General features: G+C 56.3%; 1 protein-coding gene across 4 annotated transcripts in view; it reads right to left on the reverse strand.

The window, feature by feature from the left end:
• Nucleotides 1–515: 515 nt before the first annotated feature.
• PNPLA7 (patatin like domain 7, lysophospholipase) overlaps nucleotides 516–25,221 on the reverse strand; it is a 119,908-nt gene continuing 95,202 nt past the window's right edge. For all 4 annotated transcript variants that reach the window (XM_075906005.2, XM_075906007.2, XM_075906006.2 and 1 more), the window contains 9 exons: nucleotides 23,399–23,515; nucleotides 21,472–21,541; nucleotides 14,481–14,597; nucleotides 13,667–13,815; nucleotides 13,081–13,233; nucleotides 9,040–9,150; nucleotides 6,798–6,882; nucleotides 2,559–2,662; nucleotides 516–1,715 (listed from right to left, as the gene is read on the reverse strand). In XM_075906005.2, the coding sequence (XP_075762120.1) occupies nucleotides 1,635–1,715; nucleotides 2,559–2,662; nucleotides 6,798–6,882; nucleotides 9,040–9,150; nucleotides 13,081–13,233; nucleotides 13,667–13,815; nucleotides 14,481–14,597; nucleotides 21,472–21,541; nucleotides 23,399–23,515 (987 nt within the window). In that variant the 3' untranslated portion in view covers nucleotides 516–1,634. The remainder of the gene's footprint in view (nucleotides 1,716–2,558; nucleotides 2,663–6,797; nucleotides 6,883–9,039; nucleotides 9,151–13,080; nucleotides 13,234–13,666; nucleotides 13,816–14,480; nucleotides 14,598–21,471; nucleotides 21,542–23,398; nucleotides 23,516–25,221) is intronic.

The following is a 25,221-nucleotide window of genomic DNA, read 5'->3' on the forward strand; positions in this document are numbered from 1 at the left end:
CTTGAGAACATGGGACAAGACCTGCGGGCCACGAGGACCGATGGGACTGTCAGCGTTTCGGGGAGGACAGGCCTCCAGCCTGCGCGTGGAGGTAAGCCCCGCTTTTCCAGGCCAGCCTAAGAACCCCACAGCACCCCAAGGGCTGTCCTGGGTTCCGGCAAGCACTGGCTGGCTGCTTGCCTCCCAAAGGGGGAGGTTTCCAAGAGGAGTTCAAGTTCTTCTGGACTTGCTGAGAGTTCTCCGGCCAGAAACAGGTACTAAAGCCAGGGCCCAGTCAGACTAGTAGAGCCACGGGGCTCCCCCTTGCACAAAAGATGAAGGTGGGTGCCTAGCCTTAAAAGGGACCCGCCACCTTGGAGACTGTACAGAGCTCAGTGGCAAACTCGCCCCGTGGATCCAAACCACGGATGCTAAACGTGTCCATGTGTTTGAGCCGTGTGTGGACAAACTACCCCCTGGACTGGATCGGTGCAGTCACCCGCCTCCTTGTCTCTGGGGAACGACAGCAGGACACATTTCTCTGCTGCAGTTTTATTGTAAAATACACGTATGAAAAGGACTCCAGCTGCCGGTGTCAGCGGAGGCGTCTCCACAGGAGCACGTGTCATCTCGGCCAGTTCGGGGGTCAGTGGAAGGGACTTAAGATCTTTGGGGTACTGGTGCACCCCCAAAAATGGTTGGCATTGACAATTCTTCCCCAGGACTGTGACCGAGCAATGCATGCTGGGCAGGGGCCTGCACTGCCCCACGTCAGATGGCTGCAGCCTTGTGGGGCCCCGCAACAGCTGGGCAGTTTTGCCTGGCTGCTGTGCGCCTTTGTGGCATTAACTCGTACGGGCTGCACAGGTCGGTGGCATTTTATCACCCCTCACCCAGCGGTAACTGATCGGTGGCAGACGCCTTTACCCCACGGCAGTTACCCTGCCTGGCAAATAGCAACGAAATGCACCAGCATTTCACGCTCCTGCAGACGGCCTGATTACAGAATGTTTGAGGGAACGAGTAACCTTCACAGTAATTAACTTTTAGCATTTAGATTTCCTGGTAAGTCTTCAAGCAACATCGAGACAGCACTGCTCCCACTCACACAGCTGCAATAAACAGAGTTGATTTAACACCGACTGCTGGGCTCCCGTGACAAATACAAACACCCCTGGACTCGGTGGTGCTCGTGTATTTGCCCCCTCAGCCACCGCAGCACAAAAACTTTCCACCAATATTCACTTTTTGGAGCCTTCTGGGCCAGAACAGCAAACAGCCCGTGGCAACGCAAACCCAAAGCAGCCTCTGACCACACTTTTACCCACAGGGAACTCCCAGAAGGCCCTGCAAGCCCCAGAGACACCCGTCACTCGCAACCCACAGCGGCACCTGGAAAAAGGAGCAAAGTGCGCTCCAGTTCCCACAGCACGATCTCCGCGGGGCATGGAGACGTGAGCAGCGCCCTAGCACTTCCTGGGCTGCGATAGGACGGGTCTCCTGCCAGGACAGCTGGGTCGCCCTCCATCCCAATCCGAGAGGGACAAGGAACTGCAACATCCCAACCAGGCAACCTCTTAATCCAAAGGGCTGTTGCCAGCAAAGCTACAGTCGTGTGACCACATGAAGGAGAAGTCCAGACGGCTCCTCTGGGCTTAGCTGGGCTCCCCTGTGCTGCTGGCTCGGCTCTCTTGCTTGGGGACGTTGAGGCGTTTTCTTAGCTGTACATCTTCATCCTGAAAGAGGAGCCAACACGCTCGTCAGCAGGAGACCCCGCATCGGAGATGGCTTAGCAGCCTGTTCGCGCCTCTCGCCTTCCTCACCCCCACCGCAGCCTGGCTGATGAAGATTTTAAATACAAGCAGGGGAACAAGTGAGAGGATCTCTGACCAGCCCTCATGCTCTGCTGCCACCCCCCGCAGCAGGGAAGCCGCCTCACCCCCTTCCCACTGTCTTATCTGTGCAGGTTCCCGGATTTCCTCTCGTGCCCCCCCCAAAGGAGCAGGCACGGGAAGGCCAGGAGACTCGCTGGAGTGTTCCCTGACCAAGTGGAGCCGTGGGAACCCACTGCTGCTGTGCTCCAAGACGGGAGGTCAGAAAAAGCTTCATGGAGAGAGACTTATAATCCAGCTAAGTGCCAGCCTGGGAAGTTGGCCATGTGACATGCTTCCTCCCTGCTGTGTGCATGGGAAGGGACAGAGCCGTGTCCACACCCTGCTCCTGGACGGACCCGTTCAATGACACTGGGACGTTTTAGCCACACCCAAGTTCCTGGCTAGGGTTTGGTTCCGTCCTGCAACCTCCCGAGACTGGAAGGTTTATAGGCGACATGGAAGCAGCTGGCCAGCGATGGAGCAGGCTCGGGCACACTCACTACCCTGCACTGCACTCCAGAGCGTTTGGTCTCCTGCCGGCCCGTCAGCGCCAGCCTGATGTGCTGCTTCCCTCAGCTGGCCCCCCTCACACTCCTGTAGGGCGCGATCCCACCACCCAACTCCAAGGGCTCCACGCCAGCGGAGCTCGTCAGTCTCTAGGCTGGAAAGACGGCACTCAGAGCCAATGTAGAGCACAGGTCTTACGGAGTCAGAATCCTCCTCCAGCTGGCTGCTTAGGAAATTGGCGTAATCCTCCCTCTGGGTGTCTAGGATTTCTTCTTCATACTCAGTCTGATAGTCAGATTCATCTGAAGAGAAGGGAAAAGAGAATCATTAGGCGCTGTTGGCACCAGCAGCACGGAGAAGGCAGGGTGGGAGGGTTACAACGCTCACTACCCGCTTCCTGAGCTACAAAGCACACGGCTGGGTTTGACCAACTCATGGCATCTCAACCAGCCAGTGGCTTTTCCCTGGGGACCACAAATCCAGCTGTCATTTTAGAGGCATCAGCTCTCCAGCCTGCTCACAGCTGCAGTTAAACTGCCTGGCTACGGAGGTGTGAAACCGCTCCCCCCCCCACCGCAGGACCTTCACTTTCACACCTAACGACACTGTAAAGGGAACGCCCTGATCGCGCTGCAGAAATGCTGCAGTCACTAGTAAATACGTGCAAAGATTAACGCCACAAATTCCTGCAAACATGCAGGGAAAGGAACAGTTTGTTTGGCAGAGCTGCGTCAGGCCGGGGACGGAGCCTGGCAGTTATTTATCACGTTCTTTATTCTCCTGTGGGACTCTGGCAGGATCTGGGAAGATCTGCAGGTCAGAGCAAAGCAACGTACACGAACGGGGCCAACCACTTCGGTGCCAGAGGTGCCTCTGCCCTCACCAGCCCTGCAATGCCCCTCGGCGCTCTCTGACAGCGCTGGCAACTGAACATTCAGCCGCTGACCTGCCCAGCCCCACCCCCACAGGAGTTTTGGCTGAGACGGGTTTGGTCAAAGGGGGGATGGTCTCTGACTGAGCCCACGCTGGCATGTTCAGATCCATCTCTGGGACCTGGGTGTTTTATCATTCCATTCTCCCGGCTGCCCCAGCCCACCCTCCTGGTACCACAGTGCGACCCACCACTCTGCCATTTGGGGAGTCCCTCGCGCCAGTCGGAGTAAGACGTTTGCCGCCGTCTGGCGTGACAGCCACTGAGCTGGCTGACAGGCTGCAGATTTATCACCCCCTCCTCTTAACCCTCTTGGACCCGCCACCCAGTCCAGGAACTTGAGCATCCTTCATCTACCAGTTTGTTCCCGCAACCTCCATCTGCACTGCTCAGTCGCCGCCACATCACCTGAAGAGCTCGGGCACGGAGCAGCTCCCAGGATCTTCGATGGTGAAAACTGACACAAAGAAATTGCTGTTCTCCTATGACCCGCTCGCTCCCTGGCGGCTTTCACGGACAGCCTGGCCTCCCGCATGCTCACAAGCCTGATTTGAGGTCTGCCTTTAGCACGCCGATCTTCCCTTTGGCCTCCTCCTTTCTGCTTGGTATTTCGCCCACCGTAACTCACGTGCCCATTGCTTGGCTTCCTGAGAGCGGGAGCTTCGTTTTCTGGGGATCCGATTAGCTTGGCTAAACTCCTGTCGCTAGATCACTGAACCAGTCGCACCCTGCCTCTGCGCTTTCCTGCTCCCTCTCCTCTCGAGGGTCAGGCTGTGGGATTCTGGGGGGTGCCAAAGCTGTTTCCTCACTTGTGCCTATGGCTCCGTGAGCAGCTACAGCTGGGGAAACTGAGGCCAAACGTGACCAGCAGCACAACAGTCCCCCATAGAAGCCCAGCGCCACCCCCAGGGTCTAAGCACTGGACAGCTCTCCCCCTAGGAACAGGACAGGGTTGCTCAGATGATTTCGTTTTTTCCCCACAAAGCAGCCTCCAGACAAGTCGCAGGAGAGTCCACACAAGAAGGTTACAGACTCATTTGTGCTGCCTGTCGCATCACTCGTCTCAGGCCTTTCAGAAGGATCCAGCAGGAGAACTCCCTGAGCCGGTGTCTCCACACGTCCAGCAGCGCCACGTCCCAGCTCCCCTGTGGCAGCCAGCGGTGCGGCCACATGTGGCTCCTCCCCAGACTGGGGCAGTTCGTCGCCCGCAGGGAGAACCAGCTGGCAAAGCCACGGCACCAGCATCACGCCACACCCCCTCCCTTCACATCCCAACCCGGCGCCCGCTCGCGCTGCCGACTGTCCCAACGCCCTGCTGGGCCGTGGCCCCACCCGCAGAGCCGGCCCGGATCCCAGAGCACGGCAGGCGCGTGGCTCTCTGCTGCCACGTCTCAGCACAGTGCGCGCGCCAGGGACCGGCACCCGCCCAGCTGACCCTGACCACAGGGCCCCTCCCCCACGGAGGGCAGGCCCCGTGTTCCTGGGTTTACAGCCCTGTGAGGTCTGGCTTGCCTGGCTGGCGCGCTGCCCTGAGCCCCCCCCGTCCCCCCGCCCGTGGGGATGGGGGAACACCTGGCATGAAGGCTGCAGCCTCGTACCGAGCACAGTGCAAAGCGAGCCCTGAGCCCGCATGGGACCTTGCTGCTTGCGGTGAGCTCAGCCCAGTACGAGGACGCCCGGCAGGCGGGGGGCCCAGTGAAACGCTCCCAATTCCTGGGCTACATGATCCGTGCCAGACAGCAGATCAGCAGTGCCTGGGCCTCCACTGCTGGCAGGGAGCAAAGATTTAGCACAGGCCGATCCTGCCCAACTGGAAATGCAGACACCTCTGTGGGGGGCACGGCAGCAGTGCAAGGGGGGCCCACGGTACGCCCAGCCCCGGGCCAGGCAGGCAGCGCTGGACCGTACTGAAGGGCCACCCAGCCTCACACGAGGGCGAAGAAGAAGCTCTCTTCCAGTGGGGTACTGAGGAACAATCGTGTACGTAAAACGAATTAGCTGATGACTGAAGTGCTGCTCGGCTGGCACAGTCAATAGCATCTGCTGCGTTCTGCAGCTGACAGGACAGCCTGTTCCCGGCGTTCTAGTCTCTCACAATGGCTGTAACAAGCTGGCAGAAAAGGGATTGAAAACACGTGGCCATTACTTCTCCCTGAAGAGTTCAGAGGAACGGGTGCAGCTTTTATCAAAGAGAATGGCTCCGATTACAAGGAGCTCTCGAGATGAGCCTGGCGAGGAGACGCTGGAACGGAGCTCACTGGATCTGTAACGCACCACACAGGATCCTAGTCCCAGAGGTTCACAACTTCCTGGTTCACGCTCACTCCAAGCAGCTGGAGACGGCTCTAGACAAGCAGCTTGCACAGCTGTGAGCTCGCTACCGTGCGCTGCACGGATTCGCACAGGTGAGGAGCAGGAACAGAGCCCATCGGGTGAAGTGCTTTACCCGCTCAGAGCACTGGGCTCGGGGCTGTGGACCAGCTTGCGTACACACGGCCCGCCGGGCTGGCCTGATGCGGTCAGTCCTGCTGCACTCGGCAGCGGTGCCCCAGAGGGCCAATGGGAAGGTCTGGTCCCTGCCCCAAAGAGCGAGCAATCCGAACGGTACACGGGGCAACACGACAGGAGCGGCAGGGAACGACAAGGCCGACTGTGAGAAGATCACGCGGCTGCTCTCGGAGACCAGGGCCCATCCCGGCAACCCTGCGAGGGGTCTGTCTCTCTCCGATAGCTCCACCGGTGCAGGCGATACCGCGCTCCCTCCGGCGCCGCTCCGCGGGAATCTGCAGGCGGCCGCAGTCTCATACGGCCTGGTACTTTTGAGATATTTACATTACATTTTTTTTTTTTAAATAGCCAGATCCTGAGGCTGCCGCACATGCCCAATAATTACATGTCCTACGGGGTTTCAGACTCTCAGTATAAAGATTACGCCCCATTTTAATATATGTGGAGACAGACCATCTCCTAGAGCTGGAAGGGCCCTCAAGAGTCATCCAGTCCAGTCCCCTGCCCTCATGACAGGCCCAAGCACCATCCCTGACAGATTTGCCCCAGCTCCCTAAATGGCCCCTCAAGGATTGAGCTCCCAACCCTGGGTTTAGCAGGCCAGTGCTCAGACCACTGAGCCATCCCCCCCACACTTTTACTGCTTAAATACTGGGGGATCAGTGGTGCAACTTCAGTAATATTAAGCGGCCCTGTGAACAGGTGAATCAGCCCTGCACTGGTACACCAGGGGTTAACCCGTTAGCAGGAGAGGCCACGCCCCCTCCCACTCTGCTGGGCATGCTCGGGTTGGCAGCAGGCTATAAAGCCCGAGAGGCGCTCAGTCTGGGCTGATGGCCAGAGAAGGAGGCAGCCCTGGGGTGACTTGAGAGTATTCTTGGCTGGCTACGGAGGAGAGAGAAGCAGGCGGGTGGCACCATGGACACTGTATTGCAGCAGCAGTCGTCACCCAAAAAGCCTGTCAGCCGTCGCGTGACTGTCCCGAGGAGCCCACTCACCGTCCACCAGAGCTGCCTTTACCGGCTCGATTCTGGACACGATTTCTGCCAAATCAGTGAAGGAGGTGCTAGGGCAGGTGACAATCTGCAATGCAAGCCAAGCACCTGGGTATCAGTCAACTGCAACAACTCGCCGACGTCGGGTTACACGTCACACACAAACTCTGGGTGAGGGTTGCCATGGAAAAGCAGCTCATTCCCATAGTAACAGCTCTCCGTTTTGGGAGAGGTGGGCTCGGGTTGCAGGAACCCTTTCCCCACAGGCTGGGACCCGAGGGGTTCAACGGGGAGCGCCCCCGAAGGCCACTGAGCACCGGCCATTACTCCCAGAATAAAGTGGGACAGAGCCAGAGACGGGGAGAGCCCCAAGCGCAGTTCGAATCTGGCCGCTCCTCTGGCCCATGGAAGGGCTGCTGTGGCCATGTCCCTTCACCCTCCGCTCCCAGCACACCAGGAGAGCAGCCCCAGGAGACGCACTGGCCCCTCTGCCTCACCACTGCCTGCTCATTGGGGGCTCCCCAGGGAAGACCATGAGAGCACGTCAGCAAAGAGCTGGCAAACCCTTATCGACAGCCGGAACTGCAGGACCTGGTGTGCAACACACCGGCACCGGCAGTGCAAGCCCAGGCAAGGATTTTACTGGTTCAACTTCACAATCTTCCAAGGGACAAGGAGCTCCCTTCCGGGGCTGGGAAAGGGACAGGCAAGGCGGAATGGTCCCTTAGAACAGGGGCGCCCAGCCTAGGGCCTGCAGGCTGCCCATGGCCCACAGAGCGGGCCCTAACGCCCACCGCTGGCATCAGCGTGACACGCTAGTGGCCCCGTCATTAGCATTCTGCCGTCCCGTTTCTGTCATTTTCGTTCATACGGGCTGGTCGACAGACAATGCCCTTCATAGAAACAGCCTTACTCTCCAGCAGGATTTGCCCCTGCACCCCCCAATAAAAGTCAAACTACAGCTATGCCCAACGTCCCTGCCGTGAGGCCCCCCCACTGCTGGTCCATGGGGGTTTAACTGCATGTTGGGGGGCCCCCCAAGAAAAGTGCTGAGACCCCCCCCCCAGCTTGGCACCCAGGGATTCCCTTCCCCAAGGAGCCACCCAAAGCCTGTCTCTGGCTCTACGTGGAAATCTCAACATAGTTCCAGCTTCTCAGCCACACTGAGCACCCTTTGGCATGTCAGGGCGGCCCGGTTCTCAGCCGCAGCATTGGCTACTATGCCAGTGAGCACACACGGGGGCTTTAAACCTGCCCCGCCCTGCCACGGTGACAACGCCGCAGCCCTTCAGTGTCTTCGACGGCTTTTCTGAAACAGGCCGCGCAGGCGCTTTGGCAGTGGAGCGAACACACAGTGGGCTCAGCTAGGCCACAGGGGACACTCGAAGGAGCATTTAAATAGCTTCTTCCAATTGCACTTTCCAAAGTGAAAGTAGTTTAGACACGGTTTTTTGGAGAACCCCCCTTTGTCGAAAAGCCGCTCTTCCTCAAAAAATGAGGTTTACGCGGCTTTTTGACAAAGGGGGGGAGGGTTCTGATGAAAAAGCTGCATCTAAAATACTTTCACTTTCGAAAGTGTGATCAGAAGAAGATATGCAAATTCCCACAGAATTTGCATATCCTCTTTCCCCTGTTCGGCGTGGTCTAGATGAGCCCAGTAAGGGCACGATGCAGCGTCTCGGACAGCGGCTGAAAGCTCCGTTCGTGACAGCGAGCCGTGGGTCTGATGGACTGCGAGGTTGTAACACGGCAGCAGCGCCTGCTCACAGAAGTCACCGGCCTAGCAAACCATCGGCAGTGGGCAGGAGGCATGGCAGGGTACTGAGGCTTGTGTGAACATGATACAAACTCGGGATGCGAAAAATCTGAGACTAACGAAATGTACCGCATCTCAGAGGGACAGCCGTGTGAGTCTAACTTTAAAAACAAGTGGTCCCATGGCACCTTAAAGACCAACCAAAAATCTACAGAATCCTGATCTTTCGTGGGCAAAACCCACCTCACTCCTCTCTGGTTCATCTGAGGAAGTGGGTTTTGCCCACGAAAGCTCAGGATTCTACAGATTTTGGTTAGTCTCTTAATTTCCTGCCGTGCACTTTTAAGGAACATGCCTGTGTTCTCCGGAGGGGTCCATGACAGAGCGCCTTTGATAGCCTTGCAATACGTTTTACAGCCACACCCGAGTCAGCTGTGCACAGGCTGCTGGGTGACAGCATGGAATGAGAGGAGAACTTTGAACACTTACACCGGAGGTTTTGGATTTGCAGACCTCCTGCCTGTCTTTTAACATCTTGTCAAGGATGCTGCTCCTGCTCCAGACGTTAAATACCGTCTTCCCATGCTGGTACCCCACTTCCTGGAAAGAAAGAGACAATCAGAAATAATAAAACCGCATCAATGGCGGGCAAACCCCGTGCGCCGTGAATGCTGAGCACAGCGTTGGGATTTCGAATGCGGCATCTCGGCTCTTAGCCCCTCCAAACATCCAGCCTACGAACTGGGGAGCCAATAAGTGAAGCAAGGTGCCAGTTCTCATCAGGAAGTTCCCGTGACCTTTGGCCCCAATGTATGTCAGGGAACACACCATCCTGCACACAGCCGTGCTCAGCAGGAGACGCCAACGAAACAGGAACTAGGGTTTATTTTATCCCACAGCCCCTTATGGGAAAGGGGACCGCAAAGCTCATGAGCATGGGCCACGACCGACCTGTGCTCCTGGATACACGCGAGCCGCCCGCGAGGCACATTCCAGGTTCGGTTAGAGGGGAGACGAGCAGCCTCCCTACTGCTCAAGTGCCTGCGGGCAGGGGCTTCTACCACACCTGCCCCATTGTCCGGCCCTTTGGAACTCCAGCTTGCACTGGGAATGACAGCGTGGCGCCCCACTGGCAGCATGGAATAGCGCCAGTCTTTGGGAGGAACTGAATTCTCGTGCTCAGAGCAGTGGCTGTGGTCGCTGACTGGCAGAGGAGGGGTCAGGATGAGTTCAACGCTCCACAGGCTACGCCTGCCCTGCGGCGCTATGTCGGGGTAACAGAGGCACCCCGCTTCTTCACAGCGCACCCGCTATTTCGAATAACGGGCTCGCTCCTCCGACACCCTGTAACCCTCACTCCACCAGCAGCAGGGGCATTGCGGAAGGGCGATTTATTTCCAAGCGCTGTGTAGACAGTGCCACATCTCCAAACAGCATCGAGAGGAGATGTCACTCACACTGCGCATCTTATCTCGCCCTGCGGTGCAGCGTAGACGCACCCATAGCGACCACAGCCTGTCCCAAGCGCTTCCTGGCTCTGTAGCTCATGCGCCGGATCTCGTCTCTGAAACGGGAGGGACGCTCCAGGAGACCAGTGGGTCTTGGTCTAGGAGCAGGACACATCCTGAGAGGGCTGAAAGCCTATTTCGAGGGGCTGTCCTGGGAAGTGAATGGAACCTGAGATCACAGACCAGAGGGAGAATTCTGTTCAGTCTCCAGACCATTCTGGCAATGGCTTTGTAGAGTCCAAGGCCAGGAAGTGCTGCTGTGATCATTTGGTCTGATGCTGGTAGAGACCTGCTCTGTGATTACTCCTAGAGCAAACAGTTTAGAAAATGGTCAGTCCTGGAGAATCCATCATGGCTCTTGACAAACCATCCCAGTGACTGACGACCCTTCTTGTAAAAACGTACAGAGGAGTCTCTGAACTTGTGTGGCTCCACCGGCCAGCCACTGGACCACGTTGGGCCTTTCTCTGCCAAGCTGAAGTGCCCAATACCAAAGTTTTGTTCCCCAAATAGGTAGATTGCAATCAAGCCCCCCCATTAACCCTCTTTTTGGACATCCAGCTAACTGGACTGAAGGATGGCTGAAGGATTAGACTCGTGGCTCCTCTCTGAACCCGCGCACTGTGGACACTACAGCTGGTCACAGTCACATTAGTGCAACATCGGGAGAGAGAAAGTCTCTCTGCTCCTGCTCCAGACGGCCCCGTGTACACCCCACACGCCAAGCTTGTGTTCAGCTGATTAGCCACCATGACCCCAGCTCATGTTCAGAGCCGCTGCTTCCCTAGCCTACAATGCAGCATGGCCACATCTGGGTGTGCGTAGACTGGCCCCCCAAACCTGGAGTGGAGGGTTCCTGGCGTACGGCTACTGGCCTATGTGCACGTGCTGCTGCGGAGGTGGGTCTGGAGGGGAATCACCAGGGATCTACATGCTCCGTGACTGCTACATTCCATGGGATTGCCTAGAAGTGGGCTAGATACAATGGCCCACCCATGCCCACTCCAGTCACCAGGGCTCAGAGACCCTACAACAGGTGGAGCATGCGGGAATGCGGCTAGCAGGCCAGTGGGGGAGGTGAGAACACGCTTCTCCAGCAGATCTGTGAAAGCGGGATGGCAGCTCTCATGGTGAGGAATGTACCAGCTGAACCTCTGCAGACCGGCACCCGGGGGCCTGCCCGTTCCAAACTTGGGAATTTGCCAGACCATGGGAGGACGACATTGCAGGAAGAGGGGCTCTTTGTATTTTTATTTTGCCAAGGCGAGTAAGAACATAAGAACAGCCGTACTGGGTCAGACCACAGGTCCATCTAGCTCAGTATCCTGTCTGCCGACAGTGGCCAGTGCCAGCTGCCCCAGAGAGGGTGGACCGAAGACAATGATCAAGCGATTTGTCTCCTGCCATCCCTCTCCAGCCTCTGACAAACAGAGGCCAAGGACACCATTTTGTCCCCTGGCTAATAGCCTTTTATGAACCTAACCTCCATGAAATTATCTAGCTTCTCTTTAAACTCTGTTATAGTCCTAGCCTTCACAGCCTCCTCTGGCAAGGAGTTCCACAGGTTGACTACACGCTGTGTGAAGAACTTTCTTTTATTAGTTTTAAACCTGCTCCCCATTAATTTCATTTGGTGTCCTCTAGTTCTTCTATTTAGGGAACTAATAAATAACTTTTCTTTATCGGCCCTCTCCACACCACTCATGATTTTATAGACCTCTATCATATCAAGTTCTGAGTAGACGGAACAATATGCCCAAGTGCTGCCTGCCTGTACTGATGCCCCTGTTATAGGCTACGTCTGGCCAAGGCTGGTCAGCTCTGTTAGGCTGTCACACTGCTCTACTGTATTGGCACACGGAAACGAGTAGATAAAGCACAAGAACCCTGCTGACGCTCAGCAGCATCACCCACCCTGCCACTGCCCGCGGGGCTGAGAGAGGGCGCTGAGGGCTACGCTAGAGCCCAGAGCCAGGGCTGGGGGCTGTAACAAACGGCATGGGACTGGGGGAGACGTGGCCACACCCATGGTAGGCGGCTCTCCAGCAACTTAACATCATGCCGGGCCACGGATGTTGCCGGACTGGACGGTTCAACCTGTAGCTTTAAATTGCTCACTTGGCCCTGAATGGTTCTTCCCCAAAGAACGAGGGCTCGAGGGATCAACGCGAGTGCCAGGCACTGAGCACGGGTAGGAAGCAGGATGCTGCTGATGCTCAGGCCCAGGCTCCCGCCCTTCACAACCTGATGGACTGCAGGGCCGAACACGCACATGAGCAAACACGTGGAGAATGGAGCAAAACGCGACAACAGGGCAGCTCCTCTACAGGGACCTGAGCTACTAAACACCAGGCCCCCGGGAAGGACAGAAGCCTTTACCCCGCACAAAGAGCCAAAGTATCAGCTGCACATCTGGTGTCAATAATTCGCATGCTGGGTTAGGATCCCCATGAATAGGCAGAACTACCCCCCCAAGACTTGTGAACCTGACCCCTTCCCTTCATCAATCACGTCCTTCCACTGACATTGGGTTTGTTCTTCTGCCGCTATATCAGGCGCAAAGGAAGTGCAGATGGCCCACAATATTAATAGAAGTGTTGGAATGTGAACTGTGCCCCAGACAGTCCCCCCTCCAGCTTGCTGTGCCTGAGCGGCTCCTGCAAACCCTCGGACCTTGTGCGCAGTTCTCACCCAGTCGGGGAGACGACACGATGCCAGGCTGCTTCCCTGCCCCTTGTACTGAACAGAGCAGCTCAGCTTTCAACCGAGGAAGCTGCAACCGCCTCCGGGGCATTCCACAATCAACGGAAAAGATTCTGTTCGGGTTCCTACCCAGAGCCCCCCCGCCTGGCATAATCAGCAGGACAGCTCAGCTCCAAGGCTACAGAGAGCTAAGCAGTAAGAAATCTGAGACGTGAGGCCAGGCTCCTCAGGAGAGCGCCTTGGAGCAGCCGGCTTGTGTTGCGGCGGGGTCCCGGGGCAATCGGCACGTCGGGGCCCCAGACCCACAAGGTTCACTTACGCAGATTTCATCAAACTTCCCGAAGTCCAGAGTGCGATAGCGGTCGATGGGCGGCCGGATGTACTCGCAGTAGTCACTGTTCTTCACCATCTCCAGCTGCCGGACACAGCACACGTAGGCAAGCCGGGTCTGGATCTCTGCCATGTTCAGCACCTGCCAAGCAGCCCAGAGCCCGTCAGAAGCACTGCAGGCTTTGGCCTGCCAACGGCTGAGACCGGCTCCGTGGAGCAAAGGCGACGCTGCTGCTGCTCCAGCAGATCCTGGTGTCGAATTCCAGGACCTGCTGGCACCCAGAGGGGATCAACTGGGGACAGGGAGGAGGAGCATGGAGCCAGCTGGGTGGTCTAGGGGCAGACGCTGATGCAGGGGAGAGCGGGGCGAGCGCCACACTTAGCGCCCCCCAGACTCCGACAACTGAATTCTCTCGACAGCGTTTTCTTCATGCTGGGACCCTGCCCAACCTGCCCACTCCCCAACGTCGCCTGGCGCCGCACAACACAGGTGACAGAGCAACTGATTCCCGGCTGGTTTCTCAGACCACCACGGGGCCGCTCCCGTCTGCTTCTGCCACACACACGCACGGTACCTTCACTCTCTCAGCGAGGGGGTTCCACCTCTTCCACAGCAGCCACCAGCCGGACAGCGCGTCGCCGTAGTTGGTCAGATCCGTCTCATCCCGGCTGCCCACATCAATCGCAATCACCACTTTGGCGCCCATGGACCGTGCAACATCCGCTGTTGGGAGCAAAGCCACAGCCTCGTTACCCAGCACCCTCTTCTGCAGCCTGGAGCTGGCCAGCAGGCACAGGGACACTGATTCCCAAGGACACACTCCACAAGCACCGAACAGGACAGGACTCAGCCTCCAGCCGACATCCAGAAACGCTTTGCCAGGAGACGGACGTCCCCAGCACCACCACTGTCTCCTCACTATGATCTCGATCCTCGCCAGCCTAATCAGTTATGACACTAAGGCACTTTGGCCCTTTAGACCCTCTGAGCAGTGACCATTTCACATTCAGAATCGGGTCGTATTCACACTGTTCTTTCAGCGGACTCAAGGAGGAGGACAGACCATTTGTTATAGTTTTGTTCCTTGGCTCCTCTTGTTAAAACACACACGAACGTAGGTTCCAATAAATAGCCTGACATGGCTTTGGAAGGTGAGTGTTTCAGCAAAAGCAAGGAGCCCTGTGGCACAGAGAGACTAACACATTCACTCGGGCAGAAGCTCGTATGACTCAGCAGAGGCCCCATGCCCAGAGGCCAATGCTGCCCTTCTGGCCTCCATGAGACCAGAACGGCGTGGTTCGGGAAGGCAACCACACCGACATGAGGCTGTGCCAATGGAGTTTTACAAGCTGTCTCGGTGAACTGCAAGCAGCTGTCTACACACATACCTGGAAGGTTGTTGATATAGCCTCCGTCCATCAGGAGATGCCCATCCTTTGGGTCACAGAGAGGGGGCATGTACCCAGACAGAGACATGCTGGAACGGACATACCTCCAAAGGGAACCTGCAGCAAGGAGAGGGAAGACATCTGCACTAGCCCGGCTGGGAGGAATGGGCGGAGGCAGCTTTCGCCATCATTGCACGCCACTGTGTGACAGTCTCCCGAGCTGGGATGTTATTAACACCCCCAAACAGAACGCAGGCGAGGAAAATCCCCCGTCCACAGCTCAGCAAAGCGCTCAAGGGGATGCTTATCTTTAAGCGCTTTGCTGCATCACAACCTCCCTAGCAAGAACAAGGCTCCTTCTGTGACCATGTGACGGGGATGAAGAACTAGCCTCAGCTGAAGGACATTAGTGCCCAGGAAATGCCTCCGTCAGTAGGCGCTGAACACATGGGCACAGGTCTGACCCCCCCCCCCTCCAAGTTTTAGCAGTGCTGAGACGTAACAGAACACCAGGTACCTCACTGGAAAGACAAGAGACCCCCCCCCCACCCTTGTTGCTAAAGTTGCAAGACACTCCTCCCACTCTCCCCGTCCAGGCCATCTGGGAGCCTCTGCAGGGAGCCGCTGGCAGGACGCAGACCTGGCCTCTGAAAATACAGCACCGTTGAGACTAGCGCCATCAGCGGGAGGCGTGACGCTGGCACCACCCATCTCTGAGCATGGTCCGAAATGCTCCATGTAACCAGGCGCTGGACTCCGGAAGCCCATCTCCGGCCCAGTCCTGGGTATGACAGATCATGCAGCTGCCTCTTTCATTGCAGTTCTGCACAGAGATCATCAGAGATTGGCCAAGACCAGCAGCTCCTCAAACTTGGATAAAAGGACACCCAGAGACCAACAGCTCTTGGGGCGAGACCTCCCAGCGGGATGAACAAAGCCCCAAACGAGGCCGTTCCGTTTTCCAACAGCACGAGACCTGTTAGAGCCGCCTGCGAGGCTGCCACCAGAAATACACAAGGGCAGACCTCGACAGGAGGCGACAAGTGCTTTACGTTGTCACGGAAAGGTGGCACTTGGGAAGCCGCTATGGGGTTGGAGAGGGAAGCAAAACAACCACGTTAATTTATTCATCAGCTGATTGAACCGATTGATTTGTGAATACAAGAGACCTTTCCCCGCCATTTAAAAAAATATGCAGCAGATGAGAGCACAAAGAGACCCAAATCAATTTCTCTGCTCCCATTGGTCAGTTTCTTGCCAATTGGAGCTGAGCGATTTTGCTGGGGGTGGGAGCAACATGGGAAACCCACCCTCCCCGCAATGCAGAGCCACATGGAACAGCCTCTGGGGCTGCTGGCCAGGAGCTGTACCTTAGGTAAGCACCTCCCCCCCAAAACTCCCTCCCCGACCCTGCACCTCCCCACTCCTCCCCCAAGCCAGAATCCTCGCCTGCCCCAGCTCACAGCCCCTTCCTTCACCCAAACTCCTTCTCAGACCCACACCGTCTCCTGCACCCCAGGCCCCCTTCTGCACCCACCCATCCCAGACCCCGCTCTCCTCCTAGAGGACAGCGTGGCCCTCGACCACGTACCAAAATCTTGGAGGCCTCCCAATAAGACTCCTGCCCACCTCTGCCTAGGCATCCTCCACGGCTGTTCCCACAGTTCCCCGTACCGTGGCTTCTAGCCCTTCTAGCGCCTCACTTGCAACTTGTTCTCTGCCAGTCCATGCACCCCTGCTTGGCGTTTGATCCTTCCTTTCCCGCGCAGCCTCCTGCAGGTCCTGAAGAGCGCACTCCAGCTCTGCCAAACGGCCGTGCACTCAGCATGCTGCTAGCTGGCTGGAGGAACACACCAGAGTCCTAGTTCATCAGGGATCATTATTCCAGCTGGAGTGCCACAAACAGCCCGTCAGTTAGACCCTTTGGAAGAGGCTGGTGGAGACGGACCCTCGCCAGAGCGGCAAGCAGGGCAGGATGTGCCTCTAGCACCCGAAGCAGCTGCACTGCAAGGCCAAGGACGCAAAGGGCAGCTTTGGTTGGCAATGCACCCCAAAGGCTCCTGCTATGAGGAGCTAGGCTGTCTGCTTGCCCCCGAGCACAGAGCCCACAGTCTGCCAGGGGCAATCTGACATCTCCCAGCCGGAATGCAGAGCAGGGAGAAGCAAACGTGAACTAACAAGCAGCAAGTCTCTCAAGCCCTGCGAAATGATCCAACGAGCGACAGGCCCCAGACAACCGCCCGGCTCGCCCGCCCCTAAGACCGGCTCTGTCGGCGGCCCCAGACAACCGCCCGGCTCGCCCGCCCCTAAGACCGGCTCTGTCGGCGGCCCCAGACAACCGCCCGGCTCGCCCGCCCCTAAGACCGGCTCTGTCGGCGGCCCCAGACAACCGCCCGGCTCGCCCGCCCCTAAGACCGGCTCTGTCGGCGGCCCCAGACAACCGCCCGGCTCGCCCGCCCCTAAGACCGGCTCTGTCGGCGGCCCCAGACAACCGCCCGGCTCGCCCGCCCCTAAGACCGGCTCTGTCGGCGGCCCCAGACAACCGCCCGGCTCGCCCGCCCCTAAGACCGGCTCTGTCGGCGGCCCCAGACAACCGCCCGGCTCGCCCGCCCCTAAGACCGGCTCTGTCGGCGGCCCCAGACAACCGCCCGGCTCGCCCGCCCCTAAGACCGGCTCTGTCGGCGGCCCCAGACAACCGCCCGGCTCGCCCGCCCCTAAGACCGGCTCTGTCGGCGGCCCCAGACAACCGCCCGGCTCGCCCGCCCCTAAGACCGGCTCTGTCGGCGGCCCCAGACAACCGCCCGGCTCGCCCGCCCCTAAGACCGGCTCTGTCGGCGGCCCCAGACAACCGCCTGGCTCGCCCGCCCCTAAGACCGGCTCTGTCGGCGGCCCCAGACAACCGCCTGGCTCGCCCGCCCCTAAGACCGGCTCTGTCGGCGGCCCCAGACAACCGCCCGGCTCGCCCGCTCCTAAGACCGGCTCTGTCGGCGGCCCCAAACAACCGCCCGGCTCGCCCGCCCCTAAGACCGGCTCTGTCGGCGGCCCCAGACAACCGCCCGGCTCGCCCGCCCCTAAGACCGGCTCTGTCGGCGGCCCCAGACAACCGCCCGGCTCGCCCGCCCCTAAGACCGGCTCTGTCGGCGGCCCCAAACAACCGCCAGGCTCGCCCGCCCCTAAGACCAGCTCGGGTAACAGGTGCTGGCTGGAGTTTCCCCTCAATCTCACTCAGCTAAGCCCCATGTGCAACAAAGGACACATTTAATTCTTCCCAGCATGTCTGGGGGCTGCCTGAAGCAGGGGCAATCAAAGCTTTCCAGAGCGACGGCACTGCAGGCTGGCAGGGATGCACAACATAAAGCAAAGGGACTCGCCCCTTCTACCCAGGACCAAACAACGCTCTCGGGCGCTTCACCTCAGGGGAACCAAGCCTCCCAGCCAGGACTCTCATGGACAAGACTGTCCCTCGGAGGGGCGTGATGGACATGAGCACGGGGGTCATGGTTTTTTATGCCTCTGCGTGTCCCAGTTTCCCTGGGGCTTTGCAGTGCCATGCACTGAGGGTACAGGGCTCGGCTGATTGACCCCACAGCAGCCTGCTAGGAGACCAGAATCATTAACAAAGTCTGCACATACAACCAGAGGGTCTAGAGGAGAGAATGGAAATCCCACGGCTGGGCCAGTCATGTCAAGCAAGATAGGAGGGAGGAAGGAGACTCCCCTCCCTCTCTGCAGAGCAGCAGAGCAAAGGCCCATGCTGGGGAACGGTTCTGGAGTGGAGATAAGCAGGGGACTCGTTTTCTGTGATCAAAAAAATCTCCCAACACAAAAATAATCTGTTTTGTTTTTCCACGATTAAAATGAAACACTGAACTTCGGTTTCGTCAGCCAGACTATACAGGGGTTTCTGCTGAACATACTGGTTCATTGATATTTCGGATGTTTAAGCAGAGACTACCAGGGCCTTCAATCATTATAAAAAAATAAAACTAATAGAATTGCAATTTGCATTTCTTACCTCTACCAGATACTCTATAGCTGCAGTCTGTATTTTCTGAAAATTGGTTGTAAGCCCAAACTATGAAGCACACATTGCTTTGATGTTAATGTCACTCATGGTCTGAGTTAGTGCAGGAGGCTGAAGTGCAACCTTTGCACGCTGGAGGCAGTTTATTGGCGTACGTTTGGCTATGTGAATTTAAAGCACATTCAAAAATCAACCACAAGATGGGGAGCACACGGAACCAGCCACGCTGGTACTTTCCGTCAAATGCAGTCAATGGGTAACGGCTGGTTTTTTATTTTTCACAAAATGCAAAAACCGAAGATTCTCTGTAAAAATGCAAAGTCTACATTTTTCCATGGCACCCGGATTTCTAGGCTCTCTGGTGACAGGAGCACAACAATACCAACTGGTTACAAATTACAGGCCCCATCACAGCATTGCATCCGGCCATCCCCACCTCCTCCTTTCTAAGGATGTGGGAAAACAGGACATTCCTGACTTCCAGTTCCTGCCTGCACCGAGGCAGTGATGCTGGGTCTACTTTCTGGTTGCCTGTAGCTGGCCTGCAAACCAGTAGTGTCCGAAAGACCACGCCAAGTGAAAACACTCCCCTTCGTCCTCAGCGAGGCTGTGCAGAGTGCAGCAGGCCACAAGAGAACAGAAGGGTGTGGGTCTGTAACAGGGTTTCTTCGGTCTATAAAAGTCCATGCTGGTAGGACATTTGCTCTTCACTTTTGGTTGGAGGTTTACTTGGGATCCCTAGATGGGAAAAAACTTGGCTTTTGGGATCTCATCCATAAAATACTGAAGGCTGAATAATGCTTAAGATGGATGTGTTTGGGGTCGGGGACCCTATTTTCTGATGCACGCACTACATTCCAGAGACTACATCAAGCAGTTCTTACGATTCCCTCCATAACTGAATATTCTCGGATTATTTTAAAACTTATCCCTGTACAAAGGAATCTGTGTTCTCAAATGCCCTGCAGGATGTAGCTGAATTAACAAACCAGACACACTGGTGGGGAAGAAGGAAACCAGAAAGATGTGCCAGCAGGAGCCATCACTAACAAGTGGCTGCCTATTGATTTTACAATGTGTCTTCATAACTGGTATTTCAGAAATAGGCTGCTCTACAGTACTAAGGCCTCTCTCTAAACCACTCGACCTAGATAAAGCCGCTGGTGCTGAACAAAATTGGACCATAAGATCAATTTCCATTAACGTCAAGTGGTAACACATTACATCTCAATGAACAGGAATGAATTCCTCAGACTGCTGGCACTAGAAGAGGCGAGGCGAGGCGAGGCGAGGCGAGGCAGCGTTGGATGAGCGCACTGAACGGAAAGCTCCCGTTACCCCTTAGCATTTCGGAGGAAGGCCTGGGATCACAGGGGGAGGTTTTGCTGAGAGAAAACACCAAGTGATCAAAGCCACATGGTGCAAATCTGGTCACCATTTCCATGACTGTTCTAGAGCACGAGCTGTGTGTTGGGACTGGTGGCTACATCCTCATCTGCTGTCTGGGAGCACTCCAGCTTGGCACAGCTGGGTTGGTCACTTCTCTGCTAAGAGGCAAGTTCTCCAACAGCCTAGTTCAAACGGAGCTGGGAAAACTCAGCCACGTTTTGAGAAAACCCCACAGATACTTGGGAGTCACAGAGGTGACATTAATCTTACCACGTAGTTTAGAAACGTGCGTCTGTCTGCCTGTCCATCCGAGAGTCGGTTTGTTCAAGAACTACTTCTAAATGGCAAGAGCTAGGACCACCCAATTTGGTCGGCAGCTTCCTCTTATGGGGGTTTGGTTGTGCCAGGACACCAGGCTATGTCTGCAATGGGATCACGTCTCATCAAATGGAAAGGGAGGGGTCTGGCAGGACCCCAGGGGGCAGCAAGGGATGAGAGAGGGGGACCAGGACAGCTAGAACCCCATTGGGCCAGGGCTAGAGAAAGGGTGATTGCCTATCTCCTGGAACTGGAAGCGACCTTGAAAGGTCATTGAGTCCAGTCCCCTGCCTTCCAGCAGGACCAAGTAACATACCCGATGAATTTTTGCCCCAAATCCCTAAATGGCCTCCGTAAGGATTGAACTCACGACCCTGGGTTTAGCAGGCCAATGCTCAAACCACTGAGCTACCCCTACCATGTATTTGGGTTACCTACCATGTATTTCAGAGAGTTCGTGTGGCTGTGTGTGTGTGTATCCGTCTGTCCCCCAGCCAGGGGACATGCATCCCGCCCCTAGCTGTGCCCACTGCAGCGGCCATGGAGAGGCGCTCGGCACCTGGCTCCAAGCTGCTGCCGAGACAAGGCTGGGGCAGTCCTCTCTCCCCAGGGCAGCCTGCAGACTGACCCCGCCGTCCCAGCCTCAGCCAGAACAATGATTTAAATGAAGAGAAACCAAACTCAGCTGAGCAAAGGAGCTGGTCAATCCAGGATTACACAAGCAAAAGTAGTCAACCCCCCACCGGGCCTGGCTTTTCATTCACACCGAGAGCTTGTCCGCTGCTCTGGGAACGTCACACTTAAAGATCCCTACACAGGGCCAGAGCAACAAACTGTAAAGAAGCATGTGACCCCGTGATGTCAGCAGCATGGGTTACAGAGAGGCTTTTAATGCCAGGGCATACACGGTCATCTCCCTGGGGAGAGCAGCTAGATTCAGGGGCGTTAATTAAATGTGATTTTTACAATTAGTTTGGATTCCCGGGGGCGTTCCTGTACCCCATGAATGATTTTGTGAACACATATGAACTGTGGCATCCATGAACTAATTTACGCTCCCTGAAGTACATCATCACACCCACTGCAGCTCCTCCAAGCACGATGGCTTCTTGAGATCTGTGTGCAGCTGTGGAACCTGGTGGTCAGCAGGAAGCATGGAGAAGGAGGAAGGAAGGAAAGAAACTACCCAGCAAGGCTGCACTCAAACATCAGCGCAAGCTCCGAGACAGCACTCCTGGAGAAGACTCTCGACACACTTACCATCTGTGTGGACCCGCATAGCTGAGGCAGTGATGTCAGTTGTGATAGTGAAGTAAGGAATCCACAGATCCTGCAATACAAGAAGTGTCAGTTTTACCATCAGCAGTTCCCCTGGACACCGCGACAAGCGATTCAAACAGTGACATGAAAGCAGCACGCACTCACCCTGGCACGCGAGTAACTGACTGCACGCAGGGACGAAATGCCAGCCCTGTGGGGGGGGAGGGGGCTGAAAATCTGACTAAAGCAAACCCTGTGTATAGCCAGCGGGATGGAAAGCCATGTTCCCTTTTCCCAACACTACCGAAATCCTATCGCCAGGAAAAGCAGCTCACAAGAAGGTGTCAGTCTCAGCAGACAGCACAGTGCTGCAGATCAGTAACGCAGGCTGTAAAAGTCCACGGCTACTCGTCTGCCAGTTATGCTCTCTACAGCACCAGCACTCTTGACACCAAAACCTCTTGTGCATACAGGGGAGAAAACGTGGAGGCCCAGGGCAAACAATCCTTTAGACGAGGGTTTGCCCCATGGGAGCCCTGAGAGCAAATCTCACTGTTACTTGTACGAGAGTCGCGCGTACACGCAGGCCTGCATGTGCCCACGTTCCTCCCAATGTCTTTACTGGCACGAGCCGCGAACAGGTGCTGGCAACATGAATGTGTCTGTCTGTAGGGCAGGCGTAACAGTGAGAAAGGGGCAGCTGGGTTCTGTAACGGTCCATTTTGTATCAGTGTCTATTGCTGAGGCGGTGACAGCTGATGTATCTGGTGTAACTTGCTGGGGTGGGGGCAGAGTGAAGTGGTGGTTTGGGGCAGCTGAGAGAAGATGGCTGGGGAGATGGGGCCGCATGCCTTCCTCCCTCCCTGTGCTCTGGGGCCGGGCGCCCTCCCCCCTCCCTGTGCTCCAGGGCCGGGGAGATGGGGCCAAGCACCTTCCACTCTCCCTGTGGTGCTGGGGGGTGGGCCTGGGCAGAAGGGGTGGGGTTGGGGGAGCTGGGGCTGGCTTGCCTCCCCTAGCCCTACCTTCACCCACTGCCCATGGCTGCAGGGTGCTGAACTGGGCCTGACTTAGCTCCCAGCCAACTGGATTCATTTGGGAATCCAAACACAAGAGATCACTCAGCTATTTACGGTAAGTCCAAGTTCCATTCAAATGGCATCAAAGGGAACTCCCCCCTCCCTGTACGGCAGAGGTGGGAGAGCTCAGGCCAGGAGGCCACGTGAGACCCCTGGCTTTACTGGGTCTTGCGCCCAAGGCTTAGTGTCCCCCACCCCCAGTATTGGGGAGCTGGAGCTGGTTCTCCAGCCCCACACCTGTCCCCCCATGGGGCTGGAGCAGGGCTGGATTAAGGGGGGGGCTAGCTGGGCAGCTGCCCGGGGCACCAACCTATGGGGGGGGCCTGATGGCAGCTGTAAGGGGCGCCGTGCACCTGGGGCCGGGGGCTGCGTGGCGCCCCTCAGAGCTGCCATCAGGCGCCACACGCCCGATTGCAGCTGTAAGGTGCGCAGTGCGCCCGGGGGCGGGGCCACGCATGCTTTGCGCACCCGCTGCCTGGGGCGCAGGAATGGCTCGAGCCGGCCCTGGGCTGGAGCACTCAAAATCTACTAGGCTCGGCTTCCCAGGCTCTGCTGTGTGAGGAGAATGTGCGGAGTGTCTCTCTCCTCAGTCAGGGGCCACAGCAGTGAGGAGTTTGGGGGGAGGGGGGGGTTCCTCAATTGTGTGGCCCCCAATTGATTTTTCTGTGGGTCAGTGGCCCCCCAAAACCAGAGAGGTACCCCCCCACTGCATGGTGTCATGTTACATTACCCATTTCAGCATGCTGTACTTCAGACCAGAACACCTAACCCGGCATGGAAAGTTCTGGTTCTCTGTGGCTGTCCAATGGGAGGAGAACATGGATTTCACATACAGCAAACATGCGAGTTACCTCGATCTGTTTGTCTTTGAAGATGTTGCTGATGCCTTTGTTAAATGACGCTCCAGAGAACATGGAGGTTATTGGGTAGGTCAAATCTAGCACAGTCTTAAACATTGAATTCATATCCTAAAAGGAGGAAGAATATTTCATGTGTGAGTTCTCTGGTGGAAACTCACAGAAACCCTATTCATCTGCATTTGGAGTGAGGTTCTGGTCCAGCTTTCAAAGCAAAGTAAAGAGAGCTACTCTGCTGAACAGGCTTCAAAAGAACCAAACCCACAACAGTGAGGGTCATAAACAGTATCACTTTGTTGAGCACCATAGATTAAAGTAACTTCAAACGCTGAATTTAACTTCTATTAAGGATACAGAAAACCATTTGGTGTCATTACTCTGTTTGAGCCTGACACTGAGGGTGCATCTACACAGCACCCTCAACTCAAAATAGGATACGCAATTTGTGCTACACAAATTGTGTCTCTTATTTTGGTTGCATTTTGAAGTAGCTTATTTCAAAATCTGGCACATCCACACAGCACCACATTTTGAAATAACGCGCTATTTTGAGACATCCTTAACCCTTGTGGAGCGAGGGTCACAGGGCTGCCGGAATAGCACACTTGTTACTTCCAAAAACATTTCAAAATAACGGGCACGTTTCAGAGATGCGGGGTAGCTATTCTGGGTTAGCTCTGGGATCCTGAAACACCCCGCTGTCCAGACGATGACGTTTTAGTGTTGTAGGAGAGCAGTCTCTAGCGTAACGGGGAGGCCAGGGGACGTGGTGAACGTGGGTAGAACAGGGCACTGTGTGTGTGTGGGGGGGGGGGGGGTTCTGGCTGTACTCTTGGCTCTGCCACTAGCCCACTCTGCCACTGTTGGGCAAGTCTGTAACCCCTTTGTGCCTCAGTGTGACACTTCTTACATACACCCGACCGGCTCTCCAAGGGGTGTCACGCCTAATTCAGTCATATTTTAAAGAGCTTCCAGGGCCCCTTTTTATAGAAGTCCAAATCATTTTTGTCCCTAAATCAATCAGAACATTAGTTAAATGTTTTCCTAAAAACTGCCGCGTAGAAACGAGGATGATGGGCCCTTCAGAGAAACCAGAGCACAGTGTCATCTAGTCCACCTAGATAAATGCATTTAGATTGGGGAGATGGACAGGCACCCTCGAGTATCTTCAGTGCCATAGGCCCAAACTAGAATTCAACTTCCATGGAATTTTTTAGGTCCAGACATGCTCCATCTTTGTGCTAAACAGCTTCCTTCATTGAATGTGCTAGTTTATGAATGTCATTGGAAAATCAGGCAGCACGCAATTCACTGGGACAGCTGCATTATCTGGGTACCCAGGGAAGCAGAAAGCAGAGACACTGGCCACTGGATAAACTGTCTCCTGTTCCCTGAATTATCCTGAACAAAGGCTACTCCCAGCTAGTGTGGTCACCCGACTCTGATTAAGCTGCAGAGAATCAGCTGAGGCCATTAATATGGTCACCTGACTCCGCTGGCAGGCCCCAGCCACACAGTTGAAACGCTCCCCCTCCAGTCAGCCGCAGGGCACAGAAGCGTTGCTGAGGGCCTGGGTGATACAAACACCAGCCACAGGGAAGGGAGCCCTGAGTCCAGGGGGAAGTGGCCCAGGACGTGTAGCAGCCCCGGTGGTGACGGGAAAACGGTCAGTGGCTGCGGCCCCCAGGGTCCCTCGACTGGAACCCAGAGTAGAGGGTGGGCCCAGGTTCCCCACAACACTCCCTGATCTGCTCCAGGGGACTGGTAGCACAGATGGCTGAAGTGCCGTCCCCTGGGGCTCAGCAGGAACAGACTGG

This window comes from Pelodiscus sinensis, chromosome 23, assembly GCF_052426305.1.
Source record: "Pelodiscus sinensis isolate ZL-2025 chromosome 23, ASM5242630v1, whole genome shotgun sequence".
Lineage (NCBI taxonomy): Eukaryota > Metazoa > Chordata > Testudines > Trionychidae > Pelodiscus > Pelodiscus sinensis.